The 21,060-nt window shown below is 34.8% G+C and overlaps 1 protein-coding gene across 2 annotated transcripts in view; it reads right to left on the bottom strand.

The window, feature by feature from the left end:
- The window catches only part of LOC145672032 (vesicle-trafficking protein SEC22a-like), a 38,980-nt gene extending 18,772 nt beyond the window's left edge, over positions 1 to 20,208 (bottom strand). The window contains exons 1-2 of one of the 2 annotated variants that reach the window (XM_081741229.1): positions 19,978 to 20,208; positions 9,107 to 9,321 (exon numbers count right to left, since the gene is read on the bottom strand). In XM_081741229.1, coding sequence (XP_081597355.1) covers positions 9,107 to 9,288 — 182 coding nt within the window. In that variant the 5' untranslated portion in view covers positions 9,289 to 9,321; positions 19,978 to 20,208. The remainder of the gene's footprint in view (positions 1 to 9,106; positions 9,322 to 19,977) is intronic. The other variant, XM_081741227.1, reaches the window with a different exon arrangement.
- Positions 20,209 to 21,060: the final 852 nt, after the last annotated feature.

Below are 21,060 nucleotides of genomic sequence, written 5' to 3'. Positions count from 1 at the left end.
TTCTTGCTGATTGTGGAGTGCAAGAATATTACCAACACCTAATATAAACGTGTTTTTCAGAAAACACTAGCACCGCACATTCTCACTCAGGGCTACCCTAGGGGGCTTCAAAATCCAAAAAGACTTTCATAAATATTCTCCATTTTTAAAATTTTTTTCCCTGTACGTCATAGAGGCAATAGTGTCGCCAGGTATTCTGCTTTGAGGGGGCATGAACTGTAACTCATTCCCTTATATTAATATAATAATAGTCGCTTTGACTTCTCAAAACAGTAAATAGACACGCTTGTTTTATAAAACACGACTTTTGCTCTTTATTTGGAAATAATACGCTCATTTTCGGAGTTTTTTGTAATTGTAATTTTAATCCGAGGAAAACTAAGAGTTTTCTTTTTTTTTCGTACATGTCTTTGCTCAATATAACATGAAAAATTATTTAAGCGTTCTTTTTTTTGGGGGGGGGGGGCTTGAGATCTGATTTGAGGGGCTAAAACCTCACTAAAAAGGTCCTGGCGACGCCACTGCATAGGGGCATGGACAATATTGCGTTTGAAAGCTTTCTTTATTCTAATGAGAACGACATACTAACCATACAATTCGAATAAAAAGTACCTTGTCCAGAAAGTTTAGACCATATTTTTTCCTCTGTTCATATATAATCAAATAGGATAGGGAAATATTTTTTCCCAGGTGAATATCAAATATATGGGAATGGAATTATGCAAAACTATCATCCAATGTATTTTCCAGGGTACATTAAGGCTGAGTGCTCTTACCCAGGGCCGCTCTAGAAGGCCCTAAACTTCTACAAAAGGATTTTTAAAGAAAATTTTCCCGATATTTTTACAAATTTCCCTCTCCGTGTATGTCATAGGACCATGGACAAAGTTCCATTTAGCAGATTGCCTTGTTTTGAAGAGAATGACGTACTAATCATGCAATTAGGGTGAGTAGTGCTGACGCAGTAGCTACTTAACAAAGACTTTCCAAACTCCTGGAGAAATCCCATCGTTAAAAGAATTAAATCCCTCCCCCACCCTGTTGCCGACCCCTCACCCACGGGGACTTTTAGTATGTTGTTTAAGACACTTCCCCCAACAATTGTGCCAAATTTCGGAACTACACGATTTTTTTTTTTCTAATCAGGGTTTTTTGGCCTTTGTTGACTGGACTAATATACGCAATATCATTAACATGTAGGAACTAGCTAAGAACTAAACTAACTCTATGGCCTATGGAACCCGGAGATTGAAAGCTGTGTTCACAAAAGCTCTCCACTGACTTCTGTCTTTAGCCGACTGGATCCAGTTTCTACTTTGTATTTCTATTTCTGCGATATTTATCTTATTATTCTCCTAGGTCTTCCTAATGGTCCTTTTTCCGATTGAGGTTCCTATAAAGAATTTGAAAATTTTTCTACTTTCTTCCGTTCTGGCATGGCACGTCCATCTGAGCGTATTAGATTTAATGACCCTAATAATGTTTGGTAAACAGTATAAATCATGCAGTTGTTATTAAAGTTCCGCGATTCCTGCATTCCCGTCCCTCTTGGATCCGAATATTCGCCTTAGGATTTTATCTTCAAGTACTTTAGTCTGTGTTCTTTCCTCCAGACACTATAACAAAATACTTTGGATAGATTAATAATTACCTGTACCTTGGGCAGAAAGTGTTAATACATGTGCACTATACTTAATAGTATGTTAATTTGATAATAACAAAAGAAGAATGTTTTTGAGATATGTAAATTATTATTATGGGATAGTTGTTACTATGTAAAAATATTATTATGGATACCTAGTCAGCAAGTTTGTGTGCTTGACAGTTTGAAGGAAAATATATTATAAAGTATATCAGCTAATAAATCATTTTAGCAACGTTCATCGACGTTATCATTTTAACAGAAAAGGTGAGAATAATGCTATATAATTATCAAAGATAATTTTTACATGCAAATTAATACTACCACTCAATATTTGTATATCTTACTTAGACGGACCAGGTTGACGACTACCCTTGGTGAGTCGTTGTAAAAATTTTGGTTTACCTCACCCGGGATCTTTTCATAAATTCTATACCCCGAAGTAAAGTAAGGGTGAATTTACTTTTACAATTAATTTAATGAATACAAATTTGACCATATTGAGAAGTGGTAGAATAATCATAAGGAAAATGGACACTGAAATAATGGAGAATGAATCCACTAATAGTGACAACGGTGAACCTAGTGTGACATCAAGAATGACATCGGAAGACCGAATCTTGCTAGTTTTACAGCAGCAATTGAGTCAGATGTCTACCGAATTAAAGCAGACGATGAAGCATAACTCTGAAGAATTAAGTAGACGAATAGAACAGAAGTCTGATGAATCTAACAAGCAATACGAAGAATTGAAGCAGACGATAGAACAGAAGATGGAACAGAAGTCGGATGAAACGAAACAATTAATTATTCAGACGATGAGCGATATTACCTCGCAATTCGAGGAAAAGTTAAAAGGGATATCGGAGGAATGCCAAGGTAATCACAACCATCTGAGCCAAGAAATCAGTGATATAAAAAAGGATTTAGAAGTAACCGAATCTTCTGTTCAACAACAAAAGATCCAGGTCATCAATAATGCTAACAACATACGAGCAAATACGCAGTCGATAGCTACGTTACAGGAAGAAATTAGAATGCTACAGGTTAAGGACAACACATACCGTAATAACATGTGTAGTGATCGCTTGGAGTTTCCCCACTCACCAGAGATGAACTCGCCTTCGCCGGTGTCTGATGATGATATTATATTGGAAGAAATACATCCAAAGAAACAGATGGGCGAAACATAGATGGTGTAACGACACATCATGTTATGGATAAGAACTATCATTCAATAAGTACACGGAATGATAAAAGGAAGGTAAAATTAAGTGTTAAGATGAGTGAAATTCGAGCTATGAGCAAATTCAGTGGTAAGTGTAACGAGAATGCTACTTCTTTCTTAGAGAAATTCCAGGACGAATGCAATATTATGTGTATAGATAGATCACAATATATGAAATTAATTCCTCATATATTACTCCCACCTTGTTCATTATGGTTTAAAGCTGTACGTGATCACATCAATACATATGATGAATTCAAAGCGGCACTAATCGCAAATTATGAAAATGACTTTTTGCTTGCGAATAGAGATGCTACCATTAGAAATCAACACTTCAATCCTCGAGTGCATAAATCTATTGTAGAATTTGTTGTAAATACATACAACGAATTAAAGGTCGTTAATCCATTGCAATCGGAATCGAGAATAATCGCATCGATTCGAAATTTGCTTCCATTTAAATTGCAACAGATCTTATTTTCCACCCAGTGTATGAGTTTTAACCATTTGTTAATGCTTGTCCAATGCTATGAAACGCAATACCATGCCATGAATCAACAAGCAGGAATGGGTAAAAATAGGAATAATTCAGATCATTTGGTGCCTGTTCGGAATTTAAATATCCGAAGTGTGAATAATACGGAACCTAACCTAAGCCGAGTACACTCTAGCAATCAAAATGAGCAAAATAGACAAAGTTATGTAGGGAATCCGCCTAACCCAATTAATCGTAGTAATCCATATGTTAGACCCTATAATCAAAATAGGTTTAACAGTAGACGAAATGTATGGCGAAATTCTAGAAATTCATCGAACTACGTGGATAGACGTAATGGTAGGTCAAGAGATGGCACTTCGCATCAAGATCCAGGTATCGAAGTAATTTCTGTACAGAACAATAATACGGGACCTCATCACGATTGTGCTGTGCAATGCACTTTATTAGAACCCTACAACAGTATGAATTTAAACTAATTACGGCTGATGTGGTAGGGGTTAAACCCATATCAGCTGTAGATTCTCTTGAACATTTATCTAAAAATTTAAGCGATAATTCTTATGAACATTTATCTTCTAATTTACATGTTCATGTTAATGATGAAAATGATCTTTCACATGACGTCTCTGTAAATAATTATTCAGAAATAGCAATTAATAGATGTCAGTACCAATTTATACCTGTTGTAAATCGTTGTTGGTTCGAGGATGATACTGTCAATGATGGTTTTAATATTGAAGAAAATTTTGTATTTTTAAAATCTTATAGTACAGCTAAAATACCTATTAAAGTCAATGGGTTAAGCACCGAAGCTTTACTAGATACAGGAGCAAATGCCTCTCTATTATCGTATTCATTATGGAAAGCAATTACTAGTAATTATTCGAATCCCAAATTACAAAAGGCTGAGAACCTTATTATAGTTGATTTTACCGGTAAACATAAAAAGAGAGTAGCTGGAATCACTCGTGTGACAATAACTATTCAAGATTTTGAAATATCAATTCCTATTCTGGTAATAAAGGAACTTAACGAGAAATTAATTATGGGTTTAGATTTATTATCTCAATTACGTGTCATGCTTGATTTTAAAAATCAAACGTTGACTATCCGGGTATACCTCAGGAAATCGTGCAGAAACTGCTTCCAAAATTAGATAATCTTGCTTGTCAATATAATGATATTCCTCCCGTAGTGAATAATGCTTCTGTTAGTGCTGAAAGTGGTAAACTAAATGATCAACGAATGGAAGACACACGAAATGTGGTGGATATAAAGGACGATGTATTATTTTCTGAGCGTGTTAAATCACTCGAAGGCAGCCTTGACTTTACTGATAATACAGTAAAAGCTAACTTTAAGGATATCTTATATAAACATAGAAATGTTTTTTTCGAACGTCCTGGGCGCTGCAAGGATTTTGTTTATTCTTTTAAAGTGAAAACAGACAAACCCTTAGTAACCAAGCCTTATATAATTCCATATAGATACAGGGAGAATGTACGTCAGCAAATTACAGATATGTTAAGAGATGGGATCATTAGGCCTTCACGAAGCGTCCATCTTAATCCATTACATGTTGTTCCAAAGAAAAATGGTTCTCTACGTGTGGTATTAGATTTGAGACGCACGAATAGTCACATTGATCTTGAACAAGTGAGGTACCCTCCAGTGGAAGAAATATTAGCTTCCTTACAAGGGAACACTGTATTCGGAAATTTAGATCTAGTGATGGCGTATAATCAGGTTGAATTACATGAAGATTCTAAACCATACACCGCATTTAGTTTTGAAGGTCACTTATACGAGTACAATCGTGTAGTCTTTGGGCTTATCAATGGTAGTGCGGCGTTAGCATCCTGCTTGAACAAAGTTCTAGGTCAAGACTTACGTAGCAACGTGATAACTTATGCTGATGACATCTTAATCATGGGAAAAAATCCACATGAATACTTGAAGTACTTAGACATCGTTTTAGACAGATTGGAAAGTTCGGGCCTTACTATCAATCTACAGAAATCCAAATTTCTGCAGAACTCTATAGAATTTCTTGGGTACCAAATTGATGCCTCTGGTTTACAATTTAGTCCATCTAAAGTACAAGCCATAGAAGATCTGCCTGCTCCAGTAAATGTGAAACAGACACGACAAATATTAGGGCTCTTCAATTGGTTTCGCAAAGCCATCCCGCGATTTGCTGAGATAGCCCAGCCTTTATTTATGATCATAAAGAAAGGAGTACCATGGCAATGGGGTCCGATCCAAGAACACAGTTTCAATAAGTTGAAGGAATGCGTGAAGCAAAATATCCATTTGAACCATCCCAGATACGACGTTCCTTTCTATGTTCAGTGTGACGGTTCTCAACTTGGAATCTCTGCAGTACTCTGGCAACCTAACCCAACTATTCAGGAACCGGCTGTTATTTATTGTGCTAGCCGTACTTTAAAGAAAGCGGAAAAGGGGTACACCACAACAGAGATCGAACTTTTGGCTGTACGTTTTGCAATACAAAAATTTGCTCCATATCTTAGCGGATGTCATTTCATAGTACTTACCGACCATAATTCATTGCGATACCTTAACAGCGTACAGGGATATAATAACAGATTACTTCGCTGGTCGTTAGATCTTCAAGCTTATGATTTCGAAGTACAACACATTAAAGGGGTAGATAATGGACCCGTAGATACATTATCACGTCTGTTTCCTGGAGAAGAACAACATATTTTGTCCATTAACGAATTTAAGATCTTACAGGATGAAATAGCTACCATTTCAATAGAAGATTTACGAGAACATCAAATGAAGCATCATGAATATAAACAAATCATGAAACATTTATCTTCATGCGGTGAAGGATGTAATTGTCCCAAACAATGGAATCTCAGATTTAAATTATCTAATGGAATTTCACTCATTAAAGATTTTAAATTCAAATCTAGGAACAAAATTTGCGTTCCACCTACGTTAACAGCACGCATATTAAAGGCCTACCATGATGATTTCGGACATTTTGGGTACCTAAAGGTATGTGCCTTGGTTAATAAATCCTTTTACTGGAAGGGAATGAGAGCTCAAATCAAAAATTATATCAATGATTGCATTGAGTGTATGCGAATTAAACACAATTACCAAGCTATACAAAAACCAATGCTCTCAATAACGCCTGAGAGACCACATTCATTTCTGTCGATCGATTTATATGGACCGTTACCAAGAGCAGCTACTGGAGAAACTTATTTGTTAACAACCATGGATATCTTTTCACGATATGTAGTAGCCTATCCCTTGCGTAGAGCAACTTCCGCTGCTATCGTAAATAAAATTATGAATGTATACATTCCTCATTGTGGCCCTATCGAACATATATTATGCGATAACGGTTCACAATTTAAAAGTGATGTGTTCCTCAAAGCCATGAACAAGGCTAACATTAAAATTCATTTTGTAACTCCGTAGTAGCTCTGTTGTAGAAAATGTACATCGCAATTTTGGTATGTTGTTTCGACATTTTTGTAAAGATAAACATGCCGAATGGATTAAACATGTCAGTCAAATCACATACCTTTTGAATCATTCTATATCAGACACTTTAGGTGTGTCTCCTGCTAATGTGCATAATGGTTCTGATTTGGTTTTCCCTGTGGAACAACATTTTGATGTCAAATTAGAAGATTCGACAATTATGGATTCTTCCAGTTTAGTGAATATGGTAAAAATCCGAAGACATAACAAATTTTTGAAACGTAATTCACAAGTAGAGTCTTTGCAAGAAGGAAAATGTCGGATCAAGGTCAATGACTTAATTTTTGTTAAACAACATCCACAAAGTAATATGTTGTTAAAGAAGATTTATAAATTTTGTGACATTTTCTCAGGTCCTTATTTATGTTTTAAGGAAATAAATCCTAAAGTTTTCGAATTGTTGAACGCTAAAACAGGTATGTCAATTGGACTTCGTAATATAGATGAGTTAAAGGTGTGGAAGCCTACTCAGTATACAAAGGAAAAATGGATGCATCTAGTGAAAGAGTTAGTTGCGCCTGACATTCTTGCTCAAATAAATAGGAATGAAGAAGACTGAAAGAAAAAAAATATATATATTATACCAGAAGGGTGTTTTCTGTTTATGTAAAAATAGACTTATTTTCTTCCTTTTTGGTTATTCAAACGTAGGTTCTGTTTAATTTTTGATTTTTGTTCAGTTATATTTTTTTTGATTTTCATTAATCAACGATAAGTTTTCAATGATTTGAATTCTTTCTTATTAACGTGAAAGAATTATAATTCGATTCATAAATGATTAAAAGCGAAGGTTATTTGTATTAGATTGATTTTGTGTTGAAAATTTAACTGTCAAAGATTATGTTAAAAAGAAGATCTATTCTATAAAATTAATTATTCGACGACTGTTTTTATGAGCTATCCTATATATTATCCAAACAAGATTCTTCTTTATTATGACCTCTTAGTGCCACGATGTATACATTAAAATGCAACATCTAACTTATTTGTTATTTAATGCGCCCTGAAAGATTAAACATTTATTTATAACAACACTGTTTTAATAATAATCAAAACTATTAATCATAGTAATTTGTGTTTCACCCTCGTTAATTATACTAATAAGCGACGATGTTTTTGATAATTATGAAATAAATATAATTAATGTAATAAAAAATAAGTATTATTGAAGTATACGATTTGTTATAAATATATATATATATATATATATATATATATATATATATATATATATATATATATATATATATATATATATATATATATATATATGAAATGTAATAAAGATATATACGAGGTGTGATCAAAATATGAAGAACATATATAAAGTAAGAGCACTATTGTAAACGGACCAGTGGTTCTTGAAGATAAAAGCCAAGCTCACTCATGACTTTTATATTCAGTCCAATTGTCGGGCGACATTTTATATAACAAAATACTTTGGATAGATTAATAATTACCTGTACCTTGGGCAGAAAGTGTTAATACATGTGCACTATACTTAATAGTATGTTAATTTGATAATAACAAAAGAAGAATGTTTTTGAGATATGTAAATTATTATTATGGGATAGTTGTTACTATGTAAAAATATTATTATGGATACCTAGTCAGCAAGTTTGTGTGCTTGACAGTTTGAAGGAAAATATATTATAAAGTATATCAGCTAATAAATCATTTTAGTAACGTTCATCGACGTTATCATTTTAACAGAAAAGGTGAGAATAATGCTATATAATTATCAAAGATAATTTTTACATGCAAATTAATACTACCACTCAATATTTGTATATCTTACTTAGACGGACCAGGTTGACGACTACCCTTGGTGAGTCGTTATAACACGGATCCAGGATATGATCAAGGAAGGGGGCTAAACAATAGTTTGCCGCTTTTATCCAGTGTATACCTGAGCGTCAACGGGGGGGGGGGGAGGAAGCTATAGCCGCTATAGCCTTCCCCTTGGATGCGCTCCTGCTTCCCTCAATGTAAGTTAGCAGGTTTCGCAACCATACGGTACAACAGGCATAATTATTGCATAATGCCAGCGGTAACACGTGGGGACATTCGCTACTGCCTCTATAATATTTGAATACTAAACATCAGTAGTCCCCTTCCACCACGCCCTGCTCATATTATGAAAATGTCTACTCTATCTATATTGCAATCTGCTGATGGCTAAAGATCTAACATTTGAAAATGTACTCACTGTACCACGTATGAATGTAACCTGACAGTGCATCTATCCGGATACTGGGCAGTCTTCTTTGCTATAACCTTCAGATACCGTTTGCTGTCTTTTATATTTTTATTCACTTCATCATTAAAGTCGGTGGTGGCAGAAAGCGCCATTCCGTCTTTGGTTCGAACGATCATTGCATAAACAATCATTGTGCAAGCCACGTCACACTGTATCACATCATTCTGAAAAAGAACAAAAAGGCGAGGATAAATATTTTCATATACAATTACAGGTATTACTTAATTACAGGAACAAAGGGGTAAGTGATCAAATGTCAATATTGTTTACAGGAGGTTTCAAACATAACAATTACCGGTACTCATTGATATTTTCAGAGCTCTCAATGCACAAAGGGTAAATATTCCATTATTTTGTAAACACGTAAACAGATTTAAGCAACAACAATGGTGAAGCTACAAGAAGCTACAAAAGTTAAGGCAATAAGAGAAGCAGTGAAAAATTGTTGTAGCTCTTTATTACTATAATATAAGTACACATTTACGTAATCGCCTTCAAAGTTGACTCCTTCGGAACACACAAACACACACACTTATTCCATCGCTCCTGCGATTGGTAGAAACGCCGGCGAAAGGCCTCTTTTGGTACCTTCTTAAGGTTGGTTTAAAGGGACAAGATTTGCCGATAGATGTCACTACAGTCTTCGAATCTCCCCCATGTATTTTTTACGTTTCACGAAAATTTACAATTTCTCTTATAAAATTCAACCTAGAGACTTCAAATTTTGAGAAGGAACTTTATAACCTACCGAAGGCAACAATCCGTGCCGATTTTTTTTATTTAGAATTTTCTTCATTGTTGAAACAGTTCCATTGTTAAAGGTTTGGATATCCATTTCAATAATCAAGCCATTTCAACCGTCGCGCTAGTTTTGATCTCTTCTACATTGGCGAAACGGAAAACTGCCATTTATAGCTTTGGTAAGAGGCAAACATCCGATGGTGCTAAACTGTTTTGAAGGCTATCAAAGTCTCTGAAGCAGATTCTCCCCAATTTACGCATGAACTTGATGTTTGTGCGTTGCTCGATCTGTGAAATTGCACCAACTTATCACTACATACTCCTCCGTTCAGCTACAGCTACAGCTACATCACTCGTACATTGTCTGTTATAACGTGTTCACACTTGTCAATTTCATAACTAGGCAACCTAAGAACTGTGCTGTACGAGAGTCATTTTGATTGCCAAAACTACAACAGCATTCCGGGAACTTTTTTATGGTACTCGTAGTTTGTTTGCATAAAAATTCAGGAATGGTAAAGAGATATTACCGAAGTATACCACGGAACACTTGGTGCCGTTATTTCTAAGTGTAGGTTTTAAAGTTATAAATAATGTAATCAAAAGAATAGATTACGTTTGTGCTTGAGGATGATTCCAGAGAAGATCGAAATATTGTGAGGATAATCACTTAAACACGAACGGAAGTCGGGAGTATATGGTAACATTTTGTACCTTCTAACTACTTTACATCTGTATCTTATATAATTCATTGATATGTACCCATAGCACCTATTAGCACATACCCTATATCTACCACACAAACAATCAAAGCGAAGATTTTTTGTCTCCAGCGTCTTCCACCAGCTGTAAGTTCCAATACAAAACTATTAGTACCCCCTTTTGATCAAGTGGCTAACTCAAGTACTTTTACGTTTAACTCTCGGTGTCTTGGATACAAAATCCGTAGTGGTCTGGATCCCATTTCAGGCTTAGGCCCAATCTTATTTAACCTCGGGTACAGATAAGGAATGAAAGTCTTGACTTTAGGTAACTCGTTACTAAATGATTCGGTTGTACGGTTCATTTGATTCCTTTGTTAAAATTGAATCTATTTCACTCGTAATGTCACTGTAGTTGTTCATCGATTATGGAATTATGGGCTCCATTTAAAATCAAAGAGATGTTAGTTGCTTATGATTTGTCAGGAGGGGACTTGAATTGTACATTGGCGTGGAGTCAGTTGAGTAGCTGAAGTTGGATTAAACGCATTATTTACGAATCCACTACTTTTATTCTTTTGTATATTTAAGAACCCTTTTTTATGAGCTGACTTGCATTCGTGGCTATATATTCACTTTAGGAGGATTTAACCGTTATGGGAACTCATATTTATATAGTGTGCTCTATTCGCTAAAACTTATTCACGACTGCGTACAAAATCATTTTTTTTTTTTTTTTTTCTGTCTCTTCTATACTACGTTCACTCAAGGGATTCTTATCTCTAACCACGGGTTAGAGGCAGCGCAAGTAGGAGTACCGTGCACGAAAGGCATCGGGCAGAGGGAAGCTGAAGGTATTGCTCAATCATACTTTTTAGACTGGCACTTCTGCAGGACTTTGTACATTCGATGTGCGGAATTAAAAATGGAAACAGGAAAGAAACAAACATAAAACGTACTTTAATATTTTCTATGGAACATATTGTCCTGATACTTGAGTAAGTTCCGCAATTACTCACTACTGCAGTATGTACACAATACATCTTCGCACTGCACATTCACTCACTTCTTGGACACTTCTATGGTTGCACATCATGAGTTAACCCACTGCCTTCCCATAAAGAACTTAATCATTCCTTGATGAAAAAAAAAATCCATTCATAACACGTATCGTAGTCATAATTTTTTTTTTTTTTTTTTAAGAAATTTTTATATAAATATTTATGAACATTCTGTTTATGGTGAAATGAAAGAATTGAGTTTTGGGAGAATGATTTTAATGCGTGTAATTTACTGTTTGTGTTGGTTGAAATTTCCCAAGTACAGAATCATTACACGGCATTCACAAATATGAAATGAGTACATATTTTAGACTTATGATATAAAATATAGATGTATGGTGCACTACCACCTCGTGAAAAATTGTGCCGAAGTTCATTTACCAAAGTCTCTTTTCCCCTCGTGAGTGGAACAGTCTATGACAATACTTTCCACCTTGATAAATATTATAAGTTAATTACAATTTTGTTTTGAAATATTTATTTATTTGTGAGTTATTTGAATAGTAATGAACTAAAACTACTATGTACAGTCATGTCCGAAATGATTGTCGCATATCTATAACTGTCTTCTTGTAAGAATATAATTTCATAATGATTTTGCAGGGTACTTTTAATACTGTTACTATGTGTATAATCAGGAAATGTATATTATGTGGTAAATTTCATAAGAAAAGAATAATAAATATGAAAATTAGAATAAGTAAAAGAAAATGTTGTTAAATGGACAAGAAAGTTTTATTTTCGTTTTATTGTTCTTATTTACTGCTCTTTTGACATGAAATTTGCCACATACATTTCTTTGCCGATTATACGCATACTAACATTATAAGAAATACCGGGAAAATTCGTTATCAAATTATATTCCTACAACATATTTATAGACATGCGACAACCATTTCGGATATGACTGTACATACGCATAAGTTAAGTACCCCACATATTTGGATTACTAGCACAGTGCTCCTATAAATGAGTATTATTTAGCTTTTCCTCCAAATCCCTTAGTTGTGACTCTGGCTCATTTGATAGTGCTTACGGTTCAGTAGGTTAACTACGGAGAAAAGGATACTACATGCCACTTACTATAAGTCATAGTACTGGATCCAGAGCCACCGATGGATTAAATGCCATCCCTACAAATTTTACAAATATGTGGACTCCTATTGGAAATCGTTGGGTCAGTATAGAATCTGGAACCACATATTCTTAAAATGGCAAGTCTTTACTTTGGCCACTTCATTCATTTTTTCGATTCAGTCGTTTGTTCTTTTGATTCCGGTTTTGAGAACTTATCTGTTCCACTACGTACGTTGTTTCCTAGTATCAAGTCACGTAGTACACGATGTCGCACTGTTGATGCCTTTTTATGACGTAATATGCCATCGTCTCCAGCCTTTCATGTGATGCCATGCAGGTGATTGGTTCGTATTGTGTTATGGTGGTCATGTCAAATGTTGGCGGAATTTGAATATATTTGTGAGTGAGTGTCTGGATAATGAGAGGAATTCAAAAAATTATGAGATATAATTTCGAGGTATATTAATGTAAATTCAACCATTATTACTATTTGTTGGAAAGGTTATTTGTCATTAGATAGTGGTCAGTGGAAGCATTTAACTGTTAACCATTCCTATCATTGTGGAAATCCTGTAAGTGGAGCATATGCACAAATTATTGAGAATCTTTCATGCGATTTGAAGAGCTGTTACAGCATTCGAAAAAGTAATTTTTATTCATGAAGCATGCTGTAGGATTGGATACACCGCATCAAAACCTCAGGTATTTATTTATTTTTACCTTAGTTGTAAAATATTTGTTTTCGTTCGGTGGCAGGGTTGGCAAAAACCATGGTTTTTATTAAGAAAGAAAAAAAAAACGGTTTTTTGGTTTAAACCAGGTTTTTATGGTTTAAATAATTTGCTCTATATGTAACGTACCGGTTTACCGGTAACAATTACATTACATTAATACCGATATGCATATTAATCTTGTTACATGTTTGAGGGCTCCCGTATTGTGTATTTGTGCCATTTTGTTTTATTATTGTTATATTCGTGTGTTTGTGTTAGTTACATAGCTTAGTTGTTGTTAGGTCGGTTTGGCACACCTTGGCAAACTTTTGTTTCCTCTGATATTTCGTAATTATATAGATTTAGGCTATTATTCTATATCTGAGCACACGTTTGACTTGTAAAACCTATATTGTTAGGCGAAATATAATTATGTATAAATAAATTAACCGGTGTCACAATGTGCACGGTGCTGACGAAGAACTGCATTACGGTAATACAAATATAATTACGATAATAATAATGAAACATTACCAGTACACTTCAAAATCACATTAAATAGTTGAATAGAAAAAGGGGGGATTTGTATTACACACTTTATTAGTTTGAAAAAAAAATGTATTGTTGTTACTCACCAAGATCTTTAATCCAAAATTCTTGTATTTTCATACGCGAGGGCGGGCTAAATGCTTAAGCCATATCTGATATATGCTACAGTTTTAGAACTCAGTTGGAGTTATACAGTAGCAACACAGATTGGAGGACATTGTAGAATATGAGTAACAGTTAGAGATAATTATGTTTTCAAAAATGGAACGTTCAATAATTTTTTTTAGATAATTAAAAAGGGGATGGATCAGTATTTGGTAGATTTTTTTCTTCTTTTTCTTTTTTTCTTGTTTATAAAACCAGTCATGATACGAATTTAGTCGAAGAGCAATTATTGTAAAGTTCCGTAGTTGGCTACTCAATATCACTCCTTGCCTGATATGTTGTGACTAACGTATCGATTCGCTGAAACTGTCTTTTGATTATTAAATATATCAATTGAAGTATCAATATGCAACTTTATTGAATTGTTATGAAATACAATTGTCTTAAATTATTAATCAAACTGGATTTTTTTTTACTTGTCTCCGTTTTGTAATGATAAACCGACCTAAGATAATAAAATTGTTATCCTAACTTGAGCTTATGATTTCGAATAAACTAATTTGTTAAATAGCAATGTGAACAGTGATACATATAGAGGTTGTAATAATACGGAATCTTACTGCTGGTTTACTGCTTAAGCAAGAACCTAAATGTCATTTTCTAGAACCGAATCAGTTGCGTGTTATTTCGTTGGAACAAAACTAATTTTGAGCAGTATTACAGAACTTAGTTTTTTTCTTTATTACCTCTTCAAAATGTATAAATTATCATAGTGTATAATATTTAAAAATACTCATCACTCTGTTTTATTGGATTTTAAGAATCTTTAACGAAGTGGTAATCCAATTCAGGATTTTTTATTTATTTTCGAGATTTTCTCATTCCTGGAAGAGACCGTGTACACATATATTCATATCATATATGGGCAGAAATAAGTTTGTTTCGCCTTAATGTTATTATGCAACAACCGGGTTATGCTGGAAGGGGTCACATAAGCTTAAAGCGGAATAAAAACCGCTTCTCGAGTTACATCCGAGAGAAATTGTCCTCCATTTGAACTCGGAACCAGGACTAATTGGCCACAAATGCGATATGTCTGGCGACTCACTCACGAAGGAATCCTGATAAAAATACGTTGTACTGATCTTTACATGCTTCTTAATATAACTGTCAAGAGTCATTTCAGAAGGACAAAAAGATAAACAGTTGCACAAGTGAAACCATTACACAGAATTACATATGAACAATTTCAAAGTACTACGGAGTACAGAAGAACTAATTTAGTTCAAGTTAGTTAACAACGACTTTTATTGGTCCAAATTAAAGAAATACACTGTCTTAATCTGCATATCAATAAGAAAAGTGAATAAAGATACGAATTATTTGAGTCCACTTTGGCTCAGACTCATTTATACATAAATAGATACCAAAGATACTTATTTCACTAAATGCCTCTCGTGGGGCCTGTATGACCTTCCCCCCCCCCCACACACACACAAAAGTACGGCATTTTCGATGTATTTTATCAATAGTAAACATTGAAACGAAACAATATTTAAAATTTTTCTTCGATTGCAATTACATAACAATAACAACTACAAAAAATCACAAAATAAACGTTTATAAACTTATAAAAAAAAGTTGCGTTTGTAGTAGAATCTTTTTGAGTAATGAATGGGGAATTTAGGTCTGAATATAACACGAATAATATACGGGAGTGAAACGTGATAATCCACAAATGTGTGTTCATCAAGATTTTACAAACACTTACACTTTTACGAACATTTTTTTGTTTTTTGGTTTAAACCAGTTGGTTTTTTTGAAAAACCAGCTGGTTTAAACCTTGGTTTAAACCAGGGTTTGAAAAAACCCGGGTATTTTTGAAAAAACCCAACCCACCTGGGCCCATGTGGGTTTTTTCGGGTATTTTCGGGTTTTTTCGAAATATTTCAATCTCTTCGGGGTAAAAATGTTAAAATATGATTTACATTTCATGAGTGTCATTGTCACAACTTGCAACAACTTTCTATTCACTGCTGTTTTGAAAAAATGCCGCCATTTTGAAATTTTATATTGGATCGCCGAAAAAATCTATACAACAAATTTAGAATGTCTTGTGCTTCTACCCTCAAAATATCAACTTAAAAAGTCCGAAAATTGCACCTTGTAGCATGGATACCCGCTATTTTGAAAAATGGACACCATTTTGAAATTTTATGCCGCCAAAATATATACAGCTAATTTAGTCTATCATGCTTCTACTTTGAAAATTTCAACTTGAAATACCTAGAATTGCCCTTTGTAGCGTGGATATCAGCAACGGCGCAAATTTGTCTTCAACATTGGGGGGACGGGTAAGACGGTATATATATATATGCGATGTACAAAATATTTATGAAGGCGAAAAACAATGCTGAGGAGGATTACCCATGTCGGTCCCGGCGTCCTCCACAGGGGGCATAAAATATGACGACATTATTATTGCTTTATAACTTTAAAATCCGACCGGCAACATTGAAAACTGTTTACAAGGGATGATCCAAATATGATCATTCCCTGTAAACAGTTTTCAATGTTGCCAGTCTGATTTTAAAGTTGTAAAGCAATAACAATATAGTCATATTTTATGTCCCCTGTGTGGGACTCCGGGACAACATGGGTAGGGGAGCAGAGTTGTCTTCAACATTGGGAGGCGGTCAGATTTGAGGCTTATTCTGGGAGGTATCAATTTCATCCCACTTTCCTTTGTGACAGTTGGACACAAATCATCACATTTCTTCCTAAAAGACACATTTCTAATCGGATTATTGAGGGGGACAGTTCCAAGATTGTAGGGGATATGTCCCCATCATCCCCCCAGGATTTTCGCCAGTGGATATCAGCTATTTAAAAAAATAAAAAAAGCGCGCCATTTTGTAATTTTACGTTGGTATGCTGCCAAAATCTAAACAGAAAATTTAGAGTGTCTCTGGTTTGTATCCTGAAAATTTAAAAGACCGAAAGTTGAACACTGTGTGGTAAAGGCAGACAAACTAACAAATGTAGATCGAGTCATCCTAGGAGCCTCAGTGACGTTCGCCAAACATGAATACCAAGTAGCTATATTAATTTAAAACAAAGACATAATTAATCAAAATGTCTTAAATATTTTTCAACGTAAAATAAATGGTCTTATTGTTGAAGTTCACTTTCGATGCTTTGTGCATTCAATTACGGGAATTACCCGAGCACTTGTTGCAAGACCGTTCTTTTCCGAAAATTAATTTAAAACAATTAACAAAGATAGGCATATAATTCATATTTTATAAACCAAATGTTTCAAAATGTCTAAAATGAAATGAAATATCCTCCAGCGTAAAATAAATAGATTTATTGTTGAAGTATTCACTTTCGATGCTTTGTGGGTTCAATTGCGGGAATTCAGGACGGTTTTTGCCTGAAAATGCAGCTTGCATTACTGTACATCGAAACTTCCATTAATACTGAAGTTTGAATGCAGCGCTTGAAATAGTAAGCGTTACGTGGTCTGCGGAGCTCCGAGCATTAAGCTTCTTAATTTCAACAAGAATTTTTACGTTATTGCTAGTGTTGATTCTACAGAATGCTTATTTGAAGGCTAGCAATAAATGACTGAATTTAACTGTTGTTGGAAAACCAAATTTTACTGAATACTTTTGTTACCATCAAAGGTAAGAAATAATACTAATAGTTTTACTAATGTATTTACATATTTACTGTTAGTACCGACGCCTATGACCTTAAACCCGTCAACGTATGAGGGATAACGTCCCTCGGCGGCGCCGAGTCAGGAAACACACTATTCACGGAAAGTATTTTCTAAAGAGTATCGCTTACTTTACTTCAAATAGGCTATAAGCATAATCCGCACATTAATTTGTTCTACAATTATCTCAAGCTAAGGTGAGGTTTTTTATTTATTTATTTATTCAGTGCATTTAGGGCTTTATAAACGTCTTATGTTGAATATTGTCGTCTATCTTAACATCTTAACATGAAAGCATATAATTCGCCCAAAGAAAGTTTAAAATAACTTTCAATGTGATCACCTTAGTTGTACCAATAATACACTAACAAAAAAGTCGGCAAGTCTTTACTTTGACTCCAACTGTGACTTTAATCGGTTCTTATAGGTTTAGTAACATTGTGGCCCTTGTACTTATAGTATAATTCTTAACTTCGTATAGTAACATTGTGGCCCTTGTACTTATAGTATAATTCTTAACATCGTATAGTAACGTTGTGGCCCTTGTACTTATAGTATAATTCTTAACAGAAGTCACAGTTGGAGTCAAAGTAAAAATTTGCCAAAAAGTCAAAAACCCAGGTGCGTTTTAAGATGGGTTTTTTCAGGTGGGTCCAACCCGGTGAGTTTTTTTCGGGCTGGGCCCACTTGGGCAAACCCTGGTTTAAACCACCTTGCTTTAAACCAGCCAACCCTGTTCGGTGGTATGTTTCTTTTCAAAGTTCTCAGAAGTTTCTACTGTACATTAGTTTTCGGTTTCTTAATAGTATTGAGGAGTTAGGGGTTTGCCCGCCTCATGTATGATCTTTTTCTTTCTTTATGAAAATGTGGTGGTTCTTTCTGTAGTTTCTTCTATTATCTAAAACTCAAGTTTTGTTACATTTAGAACTGATACAATAGGAAGTTCGCTTAGTTCTATATGTAGTATCAATACTTGCAAGATTGTATGATTTAAATAATAGTAGAATTCTTACAGTTGGAACCACCATAATTTCTAACAAATTCGATTCATACGGAACTGGTTCCTAGTTATATTTAACGAACTGTTTCGATGAACCGGTTGCTTGAACGAAATGGCCAATCAATTATAATGTAAATCCTGCTTTTATTCTCTTCCGTTTAAGCGCTTTGAAGCAAGTATGATGAGAAAGGAATTCGGCACTACCACCTAGTTTCACCAGTGACTTTGGTGCATGGCAGCCGTACCAGCACTTTCGCGCGACCTCCAATCCCTGGAAGCGAGTACGAATCCGTTTGTGAGTGAAAAAAGCACCTTGCTCTGTAAGCAGTACTTAAGACAGAATGGGCAGACTTCACAACACACGCTCCTGCTCTGTATCGATAAGTAGAGCCACTTTAAAAGGGCACAATACAGTAAGTAGGGTAGGAGTACGAACGAGTTAGTGTAAGGTTAGGAAACTTTTTTTTTTAACAATTTTTATAAAATTAATAGTGTGTAATTTCTTGGTTCTGAGTGAGTATACCAGCTGCAGCGAGCACTGTAAAGTTAACCTGAGAAAAGTAAATATAATAATGGCTATTGTTTTGCTTGGGGGTGTCAGGTTTTTAACAGGCTTTTTTGCGATATTTCATTCAATTCGGTTAGGTAAGGTTAATAGCAGTTAATTCAGAAAGTATTGCCGAGCGAGCGTTAGCGAGTGAAGGCGATTTAGAGCACCGCAGGACACGTTGTTTTGTCTTCGTTAATGCTGGCCCCCCATTACTAATCAATTATCATTAAATTACATATGGTCTCAAATCCTCTTCCTACACCGAAGTCACCCACTTAAGGGATTGTACCGAAGAATCGGTTACTTAAGAATCGATTCATTGAATGAATTGACTGAAAACTTACCATCAGTCTATTGCTAACAATAATTTAGGTTCGTTTGCTTAAGTTTAAGGCAATTCTTAGGTTAGCCACAGCCAGCTTTTAACATAATGACTTATGATCAAGTTACGTTAATTTAGGTTTGGTTTCGTTCACTTACTTACTACATAGGTTTGGCGTGGCGTGGTGCGGCTTAGCGGAACTTGGTTCAAATTTAATTTTTCTTAAGCAGAGAAAATGAGCCGTGAGCCTACATTTACATTATACATATTGACTCACCTATCCAGACCATAAGCAAGAAACTTGAGGACTATTACTGGAAGATATGAAAGCTACAAAATTATGCCCATATTGTCTTTTAATCCCAACAAACATATACTTTTTCTGAAAGTAGCTTGCGTTTTTCTTCAGTCCATTTTATATTAACAATAGTGAATATGTCCTAAAACCTCTTCCTTACTAAACTGAGTGCCACATCAATTTCATCACCACACGTTTTTTTCTTCATCTTCTTCTGTAACAAGTATGTTTATTATCTGTGATACACAAAATTCTTTCTCTTCATGGAAAAAAAAAATTCCACACGTAGGCTTTCCGTAATGGTTTGAAACAGCTCAACGCGAAATTAGTGATTTAGTTTGCGATGATGGGAATATGAGTTAGAATGGCTGTTTGCCTTATTATTATTATTACTTTGCTTTACGTTGTTATACCCAGAATTTTCATAACACTGATACGGATTGACAGTCACAAATGTTTGGGGACCGCAACGCAATGCGTTGCTGCAGATCTAATGTTGGCACGAAAATACATATTTATAACGAACAATTTTCTGCAGACAACAGAATTAAATACACAGTAATGCAGCTGTATTTTAGTTTTACAAGTATAGGGTTACTAGTGTAAAATCATTACAAGTGCTTTACGACGGATAAAATAAGTGACTGAATGAAAGATATCTCTATTACATACTATTTTCCACCAGCGCAATATTTCTGCACAGTGTACAGAGGCAGTACTTTATATTCTCGTCAGTCCAAATGGCAACATAGTGTACTTATTATTTTCTGTTATTATTTTACTATCCGAATAGAGTATTACCTAATGTTGTAGTGATTATTCTCCTCAAGTAGTATAATAGAGTTTTTCTGAAGAAACTGCCACCAGTTGGGTCAGGTTTTTGAGGATACAGAACAGGGACGGAGCCAGAAACACGTGATGGGGTGGGCGGAAAAAGGCGGACCAAGTTGCTGGGTGGGCGGACACTGAAAATGAGAACTGGGCAATGTAGATATTTTTTGACAATTAAGTTTCAATTTTTTATACTCTTTAGTTAGCTAAGGCTCAGACCGAACTAGGGAG

This window comes from Thermobia domestica, chromosome 15 (genome assembly GCF_964235325.1).
Source record: "Thermobia domestica chromosome 15, izTheDome1.hap1.1, whole genome shotgun sequence".
NCBI lineage: Eukaryota > Metazoa > Arthropoda > Insecta > Zygentoma > Lepismatidae > Thermobia > Thermobia domestica.
Note: the sequence above shows the minus strand (reverse complement) of the source record. Positions and strands in the feature narration are given on the sequence as shown.